Source organism: Buteo buteo, chromosome 7 (genome assembly GCF_964188355.1).
Source record: "Buteo buteo chromosome 7, bButBut1.hap1.1, whole genome shotgun sequence".
Taxonomy (NCBI): Eukaryota; Metazoa; Chordata; class Aves; order Accipitriformes; family Accipitridae; genus Buteo; species Buteo buteo.
Window position 1 is genome coordinate 44872026 of NC_134177.1, and position 19014 is coordinate 44891039.

Consider the following 19014-nt stretch of genomic DNA (forward strand, 5'->3'; position numbering starts at 1 on the left):
GAGATAAGGAGGCGGGGCCTGCCCGCCTCACGTGACGCGGGGCGCTTCCCCCTGTGGCGCGAAGGGCGCGCGAGAGAGGCGCGCGCGCGCGGCGTCCGTTAGGAGGCGCCACGGGGAGGGAGAGGGAGAGGGAGGCGCGGGGTGGAAGCGGTGCAGGAGCCCAGCGGCCCTCCCCCCGTCACGTGACAGCGGCGGGGCGGGCTCCTCACGTGACCCGGCGATGGAGGCGGCGGCGGGGAGGGCGCGCGGCCGCCTCCTCCCCCCGGCCGCCCCGGCCCGCCCCGCCCCCCCCCGCCCGCGCCCTGTGCTCCGGAGTCGCTAGCGGCGCAGCCCGGGCTCCGCGGCGCCCAGCCGGCCGGCGGGGGAAGGCCATGGACTAGAGGGGGCATCATGGGCGCCAAGGAGTCCCGCATCGGCTTCCTCAGCTACGACGAGGCCCTGCGAAGGGGTGAGGGTGAAGGGGGGGGGGGGGTGCGGTGGGCCTGTGGGACCGGGGGTGGTGGTGTGCGGCTGCGGGAGGGTCCCCCCCCCGCTCTGCCCCTGTCAGCGGGCGGTGAGGCGAGGCGGCGTCTGGCGGTTCCTCACACCACCATGACAGACCCCGGCGCGGAGGCACTTGCGCCGTTCCTCCACCTCAGACTCCTTCCCCGCCCCCTTCCTTTCCACCCCCCCTCCCCGCTTTACTTATTTATTTATTTATCTCCCCTATCTTAATCATGGGGCCTGGGCAGCAGCCGCGGGGAGGATCCGTCTCCCTCTCCTCGCAGTCGTCCCGCTCCCGCCTCTCAGCCCGGGCGAGGGGCAGAGGCAACCGGCGGGGCGATGCGATGATGCCGCCGGACCCTCCGGCCGTCTGGCAGCCCTCGGCCTCGCCTTTAGCCTCTTCGGTTGCCGGTTCTCTTAGCTCCCCTGGAAGAGGATGAGGCGCTGGGAAATGCTGCCGTGCCGATGTGACAGGACTCGCCGCGCTGCTCCTCTCGCCGCGCTGCCTGTCAGCTCGCTCGTACCTGCTGGCTCCTCATGTTTACTTGCTGCATGTCCGTGATAGGGAGCACGCATCCGCATCTCTGGGTTGAAAGATGGATGTAGCTCGCGTGGTTTGTCATATGTGTTGCTGGTTTAGCCCGTTTCTGGATTCCTGCTGAAGAATTTAAAGAGGGAGCTAGCCAAGGGAAAACATAAACAAGCGAAATGCTGAATGCTTGCAGCTGCAGGGCTCCAAGGCGACAGGCAAGCTACACCCTGCCAGCTACCTTGCTCTAGAACTGATAGCCAAGTCCAAGGACAAAGAGGGACAGGAATTTTCAACAGTAAATGGTTTGCAGGGAGGATAGTTTTTTGTGTGATTGTTGCTCTGTTGTGTATTTGTGTGATGTAGTACAGACGGTTAAAGCAGTTCACCTGTTTGATATTTTAAGCATTGATAGAATTCATAAGCTCAAACCGATACATGGCTGCCCTTTTTATTTCTACTTACATCTCAGAAGCATGTAATGATTGATAAGGGAAAAGTGGGAGGAAGCCTTGAGTGTTAATTGAAGGAGAAACAAATTAATGTCAGATGGGATTTTTATTAAATATTTTTTAATTTTTTTTTTCTGTGGTGGAGCCCCTGAGGGATGCCATGTCAAATAGGAAGTGGAGCAACATACTGTCAAGCAGAAGAAACAAATATGTGATTCAAAGTCCCTTTTGTTACAGATTTAAAACATAACAGCCTTGAAGAATTTCACTTCTAGTGAAAGTATAGGAAGTCTTCAAAAGCATTGGTGTATATGTTTTTAGAGGAGCTGGAGTCATAAATGTAGCTTGGTAGAGGTGTGAAGTTGAATATAACAGGAAGTATTTGAAATAAGCTCTTTGGTAGAAAATACATTCATTTGGTCAAGATGCATATTCCAAAGTTCATAAATAAGAAAACCCAAATGTTTTGAATTTTAAAGTTAGATTTAAACTTGTATACTACTTCAAAATCTAGGAAGTTGATCTGGATGTTTCATAATTAAAAGTTTACTTGACGTAAAAATAAGATTGGGTTTTTTTAAAGTAATTTAAAATTATTTCTTGCACGCTGAACGTAGTATTTTTCTTTGATGTTATTCTATCCATATGAGGCATTTAATACTGTTTTTCTGTAGGAGAACAGAAAGGTTGTTTTAGGCTCTCTAATATAAATTGGTGTTTTGCTACATAACTACGTTGTTTACTTAACCAGTGAATCATTGTATGTATAAAACAGGCTAGTTATCAAAACATTATTTGTTAGGCCATTCTTACTTACACAGAACCATGCTGGTACTTGGGGCGCTTCTGTGGACACAAACAGTGATAATGGACAAGCATAAATATTAAAAAAAGAAAGCCAAATATATTTATGTCCAATTAGATCTACCTTCTCTAACATTGTATCCTGGTTTTTAAATGCCAAGAAAGTTTTATATTAGGTAATGCTGTACAAATCCTTCAACTGTGAATTCTTCATATGTAATCAATAGTAGTTAACTATACTTGTAGAAGTGGTAATCGTTCAGATTACTACTGAATGTTGTGATCATATTTTTAAGACACTAGTTTTAATTCCAGTTGTTCAGAATATCTGGAAAAAAGCAATGAGTGCTGCTGGTTCTGTAAGCTTCAGAAAATAAGGCTGACTTTTAAGGTGTGAATGGCCGCAATTTATTGCAATTCCATTTTGGGAGTAACCAGTGGTTGTGAAGGCGAGGAGAGTTTTTGTGGTTAAACACTCACAATATAAATAACTGTAGCTAAAGTGTAACTTCTATTCAAGGAGATGAAAATGTGAGAGCAGTCTAGTGTTAATGGCCTTTTTCACCCTTGAGCATGAGATAGTACTGCCTTTTTTCCCCCCCTGCTCGTTGGCACAGACAGCTGACCGGCGCTGTGGATGACGAGGAGGCCATGTGCATGGGAATGATGAAGTAGTCTTGTGTCCACCAGTGCAGGTCACACTGAGTCTTTTTAGTCTCCCTTTTTCCTTCATGCCCTGTAAAATCTGTGTCCAGTTGTGTAGTTTGGGAGTGAGAAGTCAGGGATGCTATTTTAGACATCTCTTGTTACGAATATTTCCAAATTATGGCCATCTTATTTATAGCAGCCAGAGGCACTGCTTTGCCTGTTGCTGTGGAAAAGGTATGGGTTCTAAACTTGTGGCGAGAGCTCTTCCTGACCCTGTACACCTCCTTCTGAGGGTGACTTCTTTGTAAGGAGGTAAAATTCCCAGGCAGGTCATTATAGGTGAAAGTGAAATAAGTGCTTCGTTCCAAGCTGGGCATAGGTTTATTGGTTATTTTATCAAACTAAGTTTGTGATGGCATAAATGGGTAACGTGGCTCTTGAGTTTGTTGCTTTTTTCCTTAGCCCTAAGCTCCAACAACAGTTGTCTTCCTAGGGCAGTGTCACAGGTTAGGCAGGCTTCCCTAGCTCAGTCAGTATCCCTTTTTGGTTTGGTGCCTTTTCCAACGTGTGCTTCTGATTTCTGACTCCTCTGCTACCATTCTGTTCATCAGGCTGGCTGGCTGCTCGCTCTTTCTGAGAATTGCCCCGTGTTAGACGTTGCCTTATGCCAAGGACGTAGTGCTCTAAAGTCTGCCTTATCTTTTACTTGTTCTGCTGGCAGCCTTGACACCTGATTCCTTAAAGGGCTGTCTTTGGGCCAATAAAACTTCATAAAAGGAAGAACTTTCTCTTAGTATTGTATTAGCTCTAGCACAGGAGCTCCTGCGCTATGCTGTGTTGTGTATAGAATATTTTAATAAGGATTCCCCAGGAAAGAGATGGCTACGTGTTACTGTTGGCCAGTTTATTTCAGATGCCTAAGGACTGTGTTTTCCAGTGACTGTTGATGTGTTCTGCTTAAGTAACTTTCAGAATATAATCACAGAGTGAGCGTAAATGTATGAAGGTACTCGAACATTATGAGATTATAGAATCTATAGTCAAAGTTTCTGTGAGTGCTACTTAGAGCAGGTCATGCTAACTCAGGCCATTTTCAGCTTATGTATGCTAACTATGCAGTCAGGTAACCACTTAAACAAAAGAAATGTCAGTGAATAATCATGGATCTGTCAGATTTGTGCCAGAGAGGAAGGCAGGGTTTTCTTTCTGCTTAAAGCAAGGTAAAATTTTTGTCGCGTGTATGCTGGGATGGAAGAAGGGAGAACTGCCGCAACGTCACCGTGGTCAGTGAGTATACTATGTGGAGAAATGAGTGGCTGCTGATAGATCCGTTTTGGTTTGTGCACAATGATCTCTGAGAAAAAGAGCAAAAAGAAAGAAAAAAATAGTGCAGTCTTTAAAAAAACATGCATGCAATTAAAACGCCAGCTAATATTGAGGCAAAACTTGTAAGTGTATCAATTTCACAGGATTTGCCTCTCCAGAGGTCATGAAATAGTAGCTTTTGAAGACAGTTTTCTTTCCTGTTTGTGTATCTCAAAGATGCTACCGATTAGAGAACAAGCCTGTCAAAGCAAGGAAAACCTGCTTTAATCCACAAAAAGGTTGGTTAGTACGCTCTCCAGTGATGACTAATGTTATCTGATGGGCAGAGGATAAGTCTTGCTCGTGACCTTTTGTGTCTTGATTGAATTTGAAAAATAGCTACATTTGTTTTATTTAAATCAAGGCATATATATCTGGTGTCTGATCATTAACATCCTCAAGCGCACAGATGTAATAAATCCGACAAAAGGATGATGGAAAACTTGTGCAAATATATAATCATCTATTTAAGGTTGTCGTGATCTCAACCTGGTGACAAAATCCATGGACTCAGCCCTTGAGCCCGCAGAAGACTACTTTTTATGACTCCTGACTATGAAATTAACTTTTAAATCCCAGATGCATTTTTAGGAAAAATGATCAGGGAACCATTTTAGTGGTGTATTCTCTTCTTTCCATATCCCATGAAGGCAATTGTTCTACTTTCTTTTCTCTTGTATCTGAAAAACAGTGCTTGCACACCGTAGGTAGGTGAACGTTCTTCAGGTTATGTTGTTTTCTAGGGGTATAAACCTGTGTCCTTCTGTTTAAGGAGCTTTTGAGTTTTCAGATGCATGTGATGAAAATGCCTAGATCTTTCTCAGCCTTCCTTTTTTTTTTTGTTTTTTGGTTTTTGGTTTTTTTTTAGCTATCAGAATGAATAGGATCCACTGTTGAGACAGTCTAGATTATACAGCGAGACTTGTTATGTCAGCCAGTATTTGATGGCTTTAGGGCTCTGTCATATGATTAAAGCAGGTATGAATGCATAGCTTCACACTTCCTGTTTATAAATCTGTAGAGTTGCAAGTAGCCGCTCAAATTCACAGAGCAGTAATTATTTCACAACTTTGGCATTCAGTTCTGATGCTTGTTTTGGGAGGATTCGTCAGTAGTCTCTGCTGAACATGTACTACAATGCACAAGTGACTTGGGAATTTCTACTTAAATTTCCACGAACTGATGAAAAGAGGCTGCTATTAGAAGAGAGGTTACTTCTTTGTAATTCTTCATCTGCTAAGATGCAGTGACCACTTTCTCTTCTTTTACTTCAGGTTCCAAGTTTAGAGAAGTGTACTCAGTGGTTTTCAACCTCTTCTTACTTGTAACTGCCCAAGTTATTTCTATTGGAAATGAGGAACATTTGTATAGTGAACTTAAGTCAACTAACAGTAAGTTTCCTTTCCTGAGATGCCTTTTGTGGTCTTTAGAAAATACCAGTTGAAAACTTACTAATTAGAGGAAAACGTTGCCTTCTGCTTAGGCTTCTGTGAGTGCTGTGGTTCTGCGGGACTGATCGCATACCTCTTAGTAGGTTTTTAGTAATTCTTAAATGGTTCCCGAGTCCAGCTGTACCAAGCATGGCAGTAACTTGGTGAGTAAGTACTCAAATGTTGGATGTGTACACAGTGGTGTAAGTCTGATAAAAGAGGATTTAAGAATGTAGGCATTTCATAAACAAGATACAGTTGAACGTCTTAAAGCAAGAAGCCCTCAAAACCTTGAAATATGATTCAGTAAATGTCGGGAGTCCTCTGGTTTCTCACTTCAACAGGTGAATTGTGTCTCTAAATAATAGTAGTCTCATAATATTAGATGCATTTTTGTCCTGTCAGCATGCTACTAGAGATTCAAATCAAAGCGGTCAGGAAAGCTGCCAAATGAGCATAAATAGATGATATCATTCCAGCCATGGTGGCAGAAGTTAAAGAATAAGCTGAACAAATCCTCATTTCGAGTGTTAAACGTCTTGATATAAGCTAAAAGTACACTGTCAGGCTATTATATATGTCATATATTTTCTTATATTGATGTGGACTAAAATTGAGTACTCAAAACATTTATTTGTTTTATAGATTATATACCTATATATCTCGTAGCTCATATAACTGTAGCTTGTTCTGCGTTATTTCTTGTATTTTAATCTACAAAATCAGTTATTTTCATGGTCACCTCTTTCTAATCAGCTTCTAGTTTTTACTCCTGTGACCAGGCCTCTTTTTTTTTTTTTTTTCTTTTTTTTTAATATACATGCCCATAGAAAGTTGTTGAACTTCATCTTCAGAGGTTTTCTAGGCCTGCCTGGACAAAGCCCTCTGCAAGCTGGTTTGAGTTCAGTGTTGACCCAGTTTCAAGCACAAGGCTGAACTAGGTGACCTCCTGAGATACTTTCCAACCTGATAGATTCTATGAAATATTTCTGTTCATCTTGAATTTTGTAAAGCCTTGTTTTTATGAAATACAACATCAGGGTCCTAAATCTACCTGACAGTGTCCTACAGAGAAAATAAGACAAAAATAGAAACTAGGAAGCTTTTCAAAATGATATGAAGCATCTCTAATGAAATGTGAAAGGAAAAAAAAAAAAGAGGGGGCTACTTCGGTCCTGTTGTATTTGACCTATAACAGTATCAGGCTTTCTGGCTGCTGGCACTATGGGAGCAATGAGTGAAACAACCCTCATCCCCTTTCTTCTGCTCAAAGGGAAGCCAGCCTACTGTCTCATTTCATAAAATAAGTAAGGCATTCAGTTCTTTAGTACTCAAAAAAATGAAACCACATTCAAAAAATGGGCCTGTGAAGAGATGACAAGCTTTGTGAGAATAAAAAAAGAACGTAACATTAGCAAGTAATCTGATTAGGTGAGGCATGATATGCCTATTTAATTCTATAAATAAAGATTGTTGTACAACTGCTACTTTGCGATAGGACTGATAATGATTTTTCTATATTTGAAAAAAACAGATTTTACTAATGTCTGTCATTTTAAAAATGACAGAACATCTTCTGAAAATTTAGTATATTTTTGGTTAGGTTCTGAATTCATACATTCGTTCTAAATAATTTGGTATATGGGGAGTGCCAGGTAGGTCTAATGAGTTGTATGTCCTTGAGCTCTTATCATGGCATCTGTATGACTTAGCTACTAATTATCTTTAAAATAATCCTGCTCTTTTTTGGTCCAAGAAGAAATTCAAAATACAGTGAGCATACAGAAAAGAAATGGAGGAGAGGCAGAACAAGTGTTGCATTTTCCAATACCAGAATTGTTTCTGTCTGCTGACTGTGTTATTTCAAGGACTGTTGTAAACCAGAGCTACCCAGTTGGGTTTTTTAGGGCCTTCTGGATTATTTAACAGTAGTCTATTAATTTTAAAGATTTGCTCGTGGGGAGCTGTGCATCCAGTTCAAGTCCTACTGGGCCAGGTAGGTGCTGTGTTCCTCCTTGGGTCGGGAGCTGCAGTCTTGTTTCACTGCTGCTGACTGGGGAACTGGGAGTGCACCGAGAAATGTTTGGTGTCTCGCCATGGAACCTTACAGAGTTAGGTACTTACGGACACCTATAAAGTGAAGTTGTGTTCTTAATGAGTGGAAGAAGCATGAGAATTTTTCTGCCTGTCCTTGACTGATAAGTCTTTGTAATGAGTGTGGTGTTTGCTGTCTGCTTTGTTACAGCAGCCTAGCTAACTAGCAGTACTGAACTATTTGGTGGTAACTTCCAGAATTATTTTGAATAACATGTGGGACTTGGTGTTCGGTGGAGGCTACTCAGGAGCACAAAGTGTTGGATTTCACCTGCCCGGCCTCTCTTTAGGTGAGCTCCGGTTGGGTGTTGACTGGTAGTTGGGTTCTGCGAGGAACATCCAATGAGATGGAAAGTGTGCTGAAGGTATATATGCAGGTCTTCAAGTTCTGCATGCGTGTTTTCAGAACAGCATTTCACAGTCTAGTCTTCAGTGTTCTTCATAATAGAACTGATGATTTCCTAGTTTAAGTTTTGGTACAGGAAAGAAAGTTCTGGAGGTTAATTCTAAATAAGACTTCCAATTTTAAAGTATTTTTAAAAGAAGTTCTTTCTTAATTTGTTAAATTGCTTGAAGCAGTCGCTTTTTCTTTAAGTTGTACTTAGTCTGAATTACTGTGAATGTCCATGTGATATTTGCAGTATTGAAGAACTACAAAAAGCATCTTTAACGTTTAATTTTCAAATGAAAAGGTCATTTACATAATGAGACAATGAAGCCTTTGGGCAAAGATGAATGTAGAAGAAAAATCCATTAAGGTAGATTCTGCCTAAGAGTTTGAAAGGTTCTAATTCACAAAACTTTGAATACTGTATTATTGCTAGCACTTACTGGAATAAAAATACCCTGCTTGCCTAAAGAGTGGCAAAATCCTAATGCGCATTCTCTTTTGCGATTTCTTCAGGGACATCTTACTTTTGTTAGTGATGACTGTGTCGGTGTAGCTTTAGTGTTTTCAGCTTAGCTGTGTAATAATACTTAGCATTTCTTCTTTATGTAATGAATTTTAACACCTCTGAGGGGTAGGGGTTTTTTATGAGCTTGTGTTTACAACTGAGCAGGCTTGGCGTAGTCCTTCTTATAGGTGGGGACATGTTTGGAAAGAGTGCATCTCTTTCAACTGCAGTTTTATTAAGCTGGTGTAAAAGCTCTTCTGGGTTTCTGATTCTTCATGGGTATGGGTTTAGATCTTGGTTTGAAACAAAATGTGTCTGCTTATAGTTTTTTTAGCGGTTCACTAAATCTGTTTAAAAGCTGATGCGAGTTATAATCAATCACAGCATTTTTCTGTGTAGACTGTTAAGTCATTCATTATAATGACAATAAAAAAATTTCCTTCATTATTTTAGTGTAATACTGACGTGTGGCTGAGTGATAATCGAGGCAGTTTGTAATGACCAGGGTTTATTTCCCATTGTATATGTTGCTTAACGTAAGAAAGGCAAAAGCACTGAAATAGTTACTTGCCTGAATCATTACCTCCACTAAAGTGATTAGCTATCACAGGTGGGGTGACTTGGCATATCAGGTAGCATGCTGTGATCTCTAGGGTGTTTAAATCCTCCTCTCCCTTCTCCTTTTAGCCTATCACAACACATAACAAGCCTCTCCTATCACATGGAAATGTGCTGATGAGGCTAACAACTCATTGTGCTTACCATGTGGTGTATTTGGGGCAAAATAATGATCTCTTTTCTGGAATGGTATTCATAAACTGCACAGGTTAATGTGTTCGCCAGTGCGTTAAGGTGGAATGCACTGCAAACCATCCAGAGTTTCTGGGACAAGGATGCTGTTGAAACTAACAGGACAGCCCCTTACTTGTAATGTGTAAGTTTGGACAGACTGAGAAAATGGGCAGAAATATCATCTGGCTTTACACATTGCCATACACTTCAATTTTGACTTTTGGAATGGTTTTAAACAGTCACTGAGACATGTCTGTACCTTAAAAAGGGATTTGACTTCTCTTCTGGTCAGGTTCCCTGCAGGTGCATGTCATGAGCCACAGAGAAAAGCAGTGTAGAACTGGTCTGGAGTGAGGCAGCCACATCAGTCCGCAGAGTGCCATACGTGCTTCTAACCATCAACTACAAAGGGAAAGCGAAGCTATACTTTTCAGTGTCTTGTATAACATTTATTTTGATGATTTTTTTTTTTAATGTCCAAATCCTTTGAAGCTGTTTCGCTTAGTTTAGAGTCTGAATTGGACCCAGAAGTTATGAGAGGCAATGTCACCAGGCCAAAATAAGAGATAATTGCATTCGGTATAAAAAAGTATTCTTCGTCCTTTAAAAATAAAACCTATTACAAGGCCTTTTGAATTCTTCCTCACAAGCTGTGGTTTTTATTCACATTGTATCTATCTTTTTGTTAGCTGGTCTTCCAGTTGTCATCCACTCGTGCAATTTAATTTCATGTTAAGTATTTAATATAGAATGTATGCTTATAGTTCTTTTGTGTTTTGAATTGATATTCCTTATCTTAATTTAAAGTGATAATGGAAATGGTCAGGTTTTGTCCCGTGGCAGACTGCTTTAGCAGCAAGTCATGAACTGAAATACTTTAACAGGTACATGCTACTGTCTCAGTGGGACTCTACAAATGAACACAAGACTGATTCAGTTGGAATTTCTGACAAGTTGTTTTAAATGGTCAGTTTTACTGCATTAGTTTGGAAATTTTGTTCTTTAAAAATTCTGAAACCTTGAATGAAAAAAATGTGGAAGAAACTCAGAAAACTAAGCAGAACAGGAAGTGTCAGATTTAATAAGTCTGTGGATGTAGAGAAAAAGAACTGAAAGTATTGGGATAGTAATTATGAGAACTTCAGTTTTGCAGATTAAATTTGTTCTAAAAATGAACTTGAATATGGCATCATGAATCTATTTTGGGCTGAAGAAGCACTTCTTTTCAATCCATGTTTCTAGTTGTTAGGTGTTATCCAGAAACAAAATCTTATTCTGTACTGGAAATTTCCTAGTCTTGTAAAGAAGATTTTTACCACATTTTCCCTAACAATGTGATACAGTTAAATCCTGGATTTTAGTTTAGAAATTAGGAAAGTGGATTTGTACTTCACATAGCTGAAGCAGCATTTCTTTAAGAAAAATCATCAGCAGCAGTTAGTGCAGTCAGTATAGCCTGCTCTGTATTCTGTGAGGATGTTAACGAAGGTGGTTGTCAGTGGAAAAGTAATATAAGAACTTTTTGGTCCCTGTTTTCCAGTCTTGCAGCTAACAACATGATTTTTCTTTTCCTAGAGAATTTTAATCGATCTTTTTGCCACTAACAAATTCCCCACTTTTTTGTGTTACCTGCAATTCAGTGTTGTCTTCTAATTACCTTGCTTAAAGAATAGTTGTGTAAATGTCTTGTGTGAACTAATCTTGTTCTTTAAATAATGAGTAGATTGCAGTGTAGATAGGTTAAAGGAGGAAGGAGCCATAATAGACACTAATTCTAATATAGAACACAGGCTAAATACCTGCAGAAGCCAGAGTATTACAAGAACAGAGGTTAAAAAGCAGAATATAAAATATTTGATAAATATCTCTTCATATAAAATGTTCATAATTTATTATGTAAATGTAGTGCTTCTAATAGAGACTGTAATGTCCTTGGGGATATCTTGTGAGTCTCTTCAGGGATTCAGGGAGAGATTCCAGCTGCTGATGCTATTCAGGGCATTGTAGCTTCCTGGTGTTAAGTCATTCTAATACCTTTTCTGTTTCTACGCTTCTCTCCTATGAAACAATGGACAGTGTGTTTATATGAAACTCTTGAGATTTGAGTCATCACATCAATCTAAACTGGTCAGTGGCAGTAAAATTACTGGAAGGTGGTTTCCCATACAGCTGTTACATGGTGTATCTAAAAATACGCTGTTTCATCCTTGCAAATGTAGGATCTTAGGAATAGTATACTTCTAATGATGAATATTTTCAGACATAAATTTTGTAACAGAGCACAGATATACTTAAAACTACTATGGCATTTTTCAGGATAGTTCTTCAGAATATTAGTCCTCGGATGTTAATGGGGAATTCTCTTAACAGGAGATGCAGCAGTGGAAATGGAGTTTGGAAATAGTGATGCTAATTGTTTGCTGTTGTCTGTTGAAAAAAAAAAATAATAATCTAATTCAATTCTTGGTGTTCTACCAAACATGTAATAGGGTCCCAGAACTAACCACATGTTAGTTTTTATTTTATTTCTTGACTATATAGGCTAATGTCTCCATTTGTGATTCTGCTTTTATTTTTCAGCTATTCACAGATTGCGTAACGAACTTGTTATGTGTTTATACCAGTGTAACAGAAGACATAAATTTGTGACCTGACACTAAAATAGTTCACTTTGCATCTGAGTTTGAGATTATATTTTAGACAGATGTATCCCCAAGAGTTAAGAATAGGAAGGCTCGAAATACATAGCCTTTTATTGTCCATCAGCTATATGTATACATACATGCGTGTAATGTGTTTGTGCCAAAACACTTGACTTGCAAGTCAGTAATATTTTTCTTCTAACTATAGAAATTAAGATTTAGCAGTGTATAAATACCTGAATCGTTTATTATTCTTTACTTGTCATGCTATTTAAGTACTACGCTTAACTAGAGTTGGCTCTTAGCTGCCAGAGACTAGCACTTGAGTAAATACTTGATCAAAACTATACCAGAAATCGCAAATTAGAACTACTTGCCTTTTGTCCTCACTAAAGGCTATAGGAAACACTGCCTTCCTATGCAGAAGTTGCAGATTATATTTAACTTTCAGGCTTAGACTATATTTTTTTAATTAAAGAACAATTCATAGTATAGCTGCATTTAGTGTCTTTGGCACTGTTGGGAGAGAGGATATGAAATATTCATTATATTATAATTTATTTTGTAGCAAGGTCCTTATGTGTTGTTTGCATTTACATGATTGGCATTTGCCTCTGCCTTTCATTTTAATAGGCTGTTTATTTCTTGGAAATGAGTTATATAATGTAATTTTGTGTATCTTAACAAGCATAAATGTCTAGATGATTTTCATGGTGGTAATAAAGTGGAAGCAGCTTTTCTGAATTGTGACAGAAGCTGTTCTGCTCACCTATGACAATAAAAACCTTCAGTCTGTTTGCCAGGAAAACTGATGAAGGGACAGCTCAGAAGAGTACAGTTTTGTTTCTGATCTAAATTGGACTAAATATCCATTCCAAATACTGAAAAGTTTGAGAACTAAACCCATCATCCTAGGAGATCATGTACATGAAGAAGCATCAGAAGAAAATAGTTGTGGAAAAGGACAGAAAAATGAGGAATGAAGAGCTTAGAAACTGGGCACTGAGCAATGACTATGCTCAGGTGAAAGCAGGCATCCCAGACAGGGTTGCTTACTTCTAGGGCTTCCCCAGCTCCTGATTCATTTTTGTGCACGCTTCTGTCTTTTGGAGGGGAGTTCAGGGTTTTTGGTGCTGTGGCTGCAAGATGGCTTATGCTCTGTGTTTAAAACCACTAAAAACTTGTACCTCTGCCTCCTTTCCTTTACTTTTCCGTACTGTTCCCATGCCTGGCTGTGCTGGTCAGCTAGCTGAGTGTGTTTTCTCTTTTCCAGGGTCAGCAATAATTTATTCAGAGCATCTAGAGCAGTAACAGCACCTCATCTTGGAAGAAGCGATAAGTGCTCTGACAGGGGCCTGTGGCAGGGAAAGGTGATTAATCGGGGCTAGAAATCGCTTTGTTCAGTCACTGAGGATGAGTTTACCAGTTCTTTTATTGATAACAGTAATTACTTTTGTCCCTGATATTGCCGTCTGTTGGACTTACATTTGTGGTCATACGTATGGTAAAAGTTATTTTAATGATCTGCAGAGATTTCTGAATTTTCAGGTTCTTTCAGGTTTCTTCTGTGGCTTACAGGGTTGGACTGGTAAGCATATGAAACTAGGCTCCTTTAATTCCTGAGGATATAAAATATAGCCAATAAGATTTAAGTGCTCAGATGGTGGGAGGATTATTTCACTGTTGGGGCTATTATGTAGCAATTTCTATCCACACTAGTCTTATGGGGAGGGTTGTCACAGAACCTGTACTGATTAGCTTTGCTTGAAGCAAACATAATCCAAATAGCAATGTGACAGTGTGTGCCCCGATGGAGATACTTTACAGATGGATAAAACAGGCTAATAATACTTAATGGCATTCTTTTTGAGGATGGTAACTGTGAGAAGTAAGCTCTTTGAAGATTAAAAGCGTCACATAAATGCTAAGTATTCATGTTACAGAAAATTGGCAAATCCTATTGTAATAACTAAATCTTCTTCCGCTCTCCACACACTAGATGTTAAACCTTTGATATGCATTATGGTTAGGTCTGATAGAACCAAGAAAAGCTTTATCCCCAGGATAAGCCACTACTACCAAAACCCAAAGAATAGGTAGGAGGAAAAAAATACAAATGGATTGAATAATTTTATTATTTTTTTCTTTTTTAAATTCCAAAACTATGTTGCTGTTATTCTTAAATTTGTGTTATTGGTAAGTATCATGTTAAGACTGTTACGTCTTTAGTGATATGCACTGTGTAATTTGAATGGTGCCATTTTTGATACTCTGGTTATGAAAGATTCCTTAAGAGTAGATTAATTTTTTCATTGGGGGAGGCAGGGTTTTTTTGTCTGTGTTTTCCCCCAAAATATTCTCAAGTGGATTCCTTTTTGGCAGGAATGGGTGGGTGTGGTGGTTGTCTTTTTAGTCATAGCTGGTTCATTTATCTCAGTTGTATTTTGCAGTTTGTTCTTCCTCTTTGGGCTTGTTCCCAAACATACTTTACGTTCACTTGCACATTTTACGTCTTTGAAGCTTTTTAGTAATTGCTTTGGTTCTTGACAACTTCATAACCACAGCCATTAAGTCACAATAAAGACTAATGAAAAAAGTAATAAAATTTCCATGTATAACTAGGATGAAGATTCCAGGGGGAAATATTGAGCAAGTGATTACAGGGAAGATAATTGTCTGGTTAGAGAATTATATGCCCTGTGAGTTTGATATTGAACCTGTAAAATTGTCACTTAAAAACCAAAATATTAGAATTATTACAACCCAAGCTGGAAGTTGGGAAGAGCTTGAGGTAGGTGAATTTTGCTTGCTTTCTGAAGGGTGATCAAGTTGTCTGTTTTATTAAAATTCAGGTTTGGTTATTTTTAGTAAAGAAGAAATGCAGTGTTATGCTGATGGTTGCAAATTATTGCTTGCTTTGTATACTTGAGATCTGCAGGGCTGGTGGTTTTTGTTGTGTGTGGGTTTTTTGGGTGGTTTGTTGGTTTTTTTAAGGCACTGACATAGCAAGCTGTTTTTCATCCAGTAGTGACATTGGAAATTCAGATTTTGTGTGTGTGTGTGTGTGTGTTTGTAGAGTATTGCGGGCAGTTGAATACTTACAGTTCCGGGAAAAAGTACCAGCCCTACTAGATATGTTGTAGGACACTTTAGTCACCCTTCACCTTAACTGAACTTTTTATCCTCTCTGTTTTTTTCTTCCTGCTTATGCAGTAATTTGTTCTGTGTTTTGATTTTCAGCATTGTCAATACATTGTGGTCTTCTGCCTTGGCTTTTTTTTGCTGGTCACCTGTGAACTAGAATAAATAATTTCTTTTCATGTAGCCAAATGAAATATTTTAGGCTTTTGAGACCTAAAGATTTTACCAGCTTTTTGGTGCTGTTACTGCTACTCATACTAATGGAAGTGATACGCATGTTACTTTTGTGATTCTGGTGTAAATAGAGGTTACCAAATCAGTGATTGGTTTTCAGTAGTCACTGCTTTCTCTAATAAGATGAAAGGAAAGAAAACAGATACGCGTGTTGCTTCTGTGTCCAGTTTGTTATAGATTGTGTTAATTGGCTGTCAGTTTATAATAGCCACAGCAGATTAGCTCTACCTACCCTCAGTTAAACTACTGGGATTCTGTCCTTTTCACTGATTAAAGCAGCTCCTTAGTAGTAGCTTATAGTACTCTTACAGAGTATCTTAGATCATTTATCAAACATCTGTCTGTTGTAGACTAGAATTGATATTCATTTTGGTGTTGAGACAATTAAGACATGGAGAGGTTAAGTGTCTCTTGCCTGAATGTCTTGGACAGTATTAAATGAGTTCAAATGCTGTGCTTTTATTCTTATCCTTTACTACAACAGACAACTGTATGCTTTTGAAAGCTGCGTTTTATATCTCATTCTGTATTACCACAGCATTTTATATAATTGTGCTTGGATTTTGAAGGGTAGGGGAAGAAGCATTGTAAAGGAAGCTATTTTTGTGGCTGGTCTGAGTTTCCTAATAAATATTAAATAGGAAATTAAAATGCATTTATTGTGCTCGCTCTCGTTGCACATGTCACAGGCAAGGTATATAGTAATTATATTATAGAAGCTGTAATAAATCCATTAAGCATGACTAACCATTTCTTTTAACCTTTAGACAAGCTCCTTTCAAAATGAATATTTGTTTCTTATAATGCTTAACATTCACGTGTGAACTGTTGCATCTTAAGCAGCCGTGCTTGCTCGTAAATTTTGGTGGTGTTTCTCTTCAGTGCATCTGTAAATCTTTAAACTTCTTTGCAAAGGGGTTGGAGAGCAGCCATATGCTGAAAGATGGGAAGATAAGTTACTCTCTTGGTTCTTGCTTTAGGTGCAAGTTAGTTACTGGTGCCAGGCAGAGACTGTAGTGCATGGCAGTTTTTACATTCTTGACCTCAATAGTGTACCTAGTGTTGCATCATTAAAAGAAAAAAAAAATTAAGGAAAATTTTAACTACTTTCTTACAGTGTTTGAATAAAACATACTATTGAGGTAATTTGTGCGAACCTTAACTTAGATTCATTAGTCTCTAAGGAAGTATGATAGAGTATGCAATGGAGGTACTTCGATTAGTGAGGAATTGGCTTTGATGCCACCATTTTATTCTCTCTTTTTTCCCAAAACAGGAAGTGAACAAGCCAAAGTATCAATATTAGGTGTATTTAGTTACATAGTCATATTTTTGTGATGACTCTTATTAAATTTGACTAGCAGTCTTGTAACAGCAGAGTAAATTTGCTGAGACAGGTATTTGCTTCCCAGCTTGCTGAGTTTAGCACAGGTATTTGTTGTGTAAAGTTGTCCTGTGCTTTTCAGTATGACCTTTGTCTTGAAGTGACAGATGTTGTGCTGTACATTGAACCATACATTACTCACAATGCATTTTAAAACTTTCCAAGATAAAGACAAGAAGGTGAGGGTGGGATTGGTGCTACAGGATGTAGGAAAAAAAAAAAGTTTCTAAAATGAATAGAGAATGTGTCTGCAAAATTTGCCAAAGCTCCAGTGTAAGGGTTGATTTCCTCCAGCTTAGTTTAGTTAAATAGAATGTAAGGTCTGTCTAAAGATGTTACTTTAACATTACAGAATGGGGAAGCAGAAAGAATAGTATCTGCTTCTTCAAGAGAAACTGTGTGATACATACGTTATGGTTTTATGTACGCTCTTTGGGCTACAGTTTTTATACAAAACAGACTTTAAATTTAAGAGTAGTTGATTGAGCACATGTAAATAACACAGAATTTGAGTACTAGACAGTAAATGCTTCAGATAATTAACCTTGTTTTTACACACTCCTCTTAGTTTTAAGGAGGAGGAGGCCTTTAACTTCAGCTGTGTTCCCTGCCTTCCTCTTTCAGGTGGAAGGTTGTATCTAATGTCCAGAATGTGGGTATCTAACATTAGGCTTCTACGCAGATGTAGCTTATTTTTTCTGAGACAGATTCCCTGCAGCTCCTGTTTATATCAGTGGCAAGGCTGGCAGGGATCTCCTCTGAAATTCAGGTCAGTTTTATATGAGTGCCAAAATAAGGTTTAAGTCTAGAGTTGGTCATCTAGGCTTGCATAGTTTGAGCTTCAGATACAGTTGTATTCTAAAAGGAAAACTCCAGGATGATAAATTGGTGATAAATACGTGGAGTGAAAGCAGTGTAGAGAGGGTGGTTTCCAGCATGGGACTGTTATGGAAGGCACTATACAAATCATTACCTGGACAGATGTGAATTTATAAAAATAGTAGAGTCATAAATCCATATACACAGCATTAAGTTTAAGTAACACTATTAAACTAAAAATATCCTTGGTAGTTTGATGAGCTGAAGGTTTGTTACAATTACCGTAAGTTGCGGTGACATTTTTAGCTGAGGTTGCATGGTTTCATTTAAACTTTATTAAACAAACTGGAGCTTGAATATTCCCTGGGGAGTTGGATGCAGCACTAATCTTCTGTTAAACTGTCTTTAACTTATTGGAAACCATCCAGCTAAGGTAGCATTGAGGAGGTTTGTATTAGGAAAGTTACCTAGACAGAATGACGTAGTCTGTGACTTTTCCTTTTGTGGAAGGGACCATTTGTTTCCATGGTGGTTTTTGGAAGTAGGCAGATATATTTTTAAGAATTAAAATACAGTATCTAACTACCGAAACTTGGTTTTATTATTTTGAATTAGAACCTTACAGTAAAACGTTAGCTTCTGTAGCCTTGAGGTGTAAAGAATTAGGTGTGCAGTTCCAATTGCATTGCTTTCTCTGCAGTAATATTGAGGCTGAGCCACCGTTACTGGTAGGAGCGATGTGGAGATGGTTTTTGTGGTGTTGACTACCATAGACTTGCTTTGGGAAGTCTTACCTGTTTTGCTTTTCACTGTCAGGTTATGAATGCAGCAACAGTGTATCCGATAGTGTAGTGTCTGTCTTGTACATCTGATGAAAGCTGCTTGTGAATGGTCTTTTCTTAGGTGTTTGTAGACAGCTGTGTCCTGAAAGTGTTTGGTAAGACTGCCTTTGGAACAAGTGAATATACATAAAGAAGGAACTTAAGTCAGTGTAAGAAACAGAGTTGTTAACTACATTTACATCTAAAGGTGGGATTAAATATATCTCCATGGTCTATGATGCTTGCTGCGTAGGACTTGTGGAATTGAGAGAAGAAAGATAGCTTGTGGGTATGTGAATGTTCTAATTTTTAATATTATAATAGTAATAGATTTATTGCTTCTAGAAATGTTACTTTCATAATTTAAGACTTAGTCTTATGTCTTCTCAACATGCCATCATGTTCTATCTCTATGTTGAGTAATTGGTACTTTGGTGTTGGGATTTTTTATTCAAATATTTTATTTGTCTTCCAGGCTCA

General features: G+C 39.0%; 1 protein-coding gene across 5 annotated transcripts in view; it reads left to right on the forward strand.

Moving 5' to 3' along the window:
• Window positions 1-285: 285 nt before the first annotated feature.
• The window catches only part of USP32 (ubiquitin specific peptidase 32), an 81114-nt gene continuing 62385 nt past the window's right edge, over window positions 286-19014 (forward strand). For 4 of the 5 annotated variants that reach the window (XM_075032969.1, XM_075032970.1, XM_075032971.1 and 1 more), the window contains exon 1: window positions 287-448. In XM_075032969.1, coding sequence (XP_074889070.1) covers window positions 391-448 — 58 coding nt within the window. In that variant the 5' untranslated portion in view covers window positions 287-390. Of the gene's footprint in view, window positions 449-19014 lie in introns of all 5 variants that reach the window. The other variant, XM_075032968.1, reaches the window with a different exon arrangement.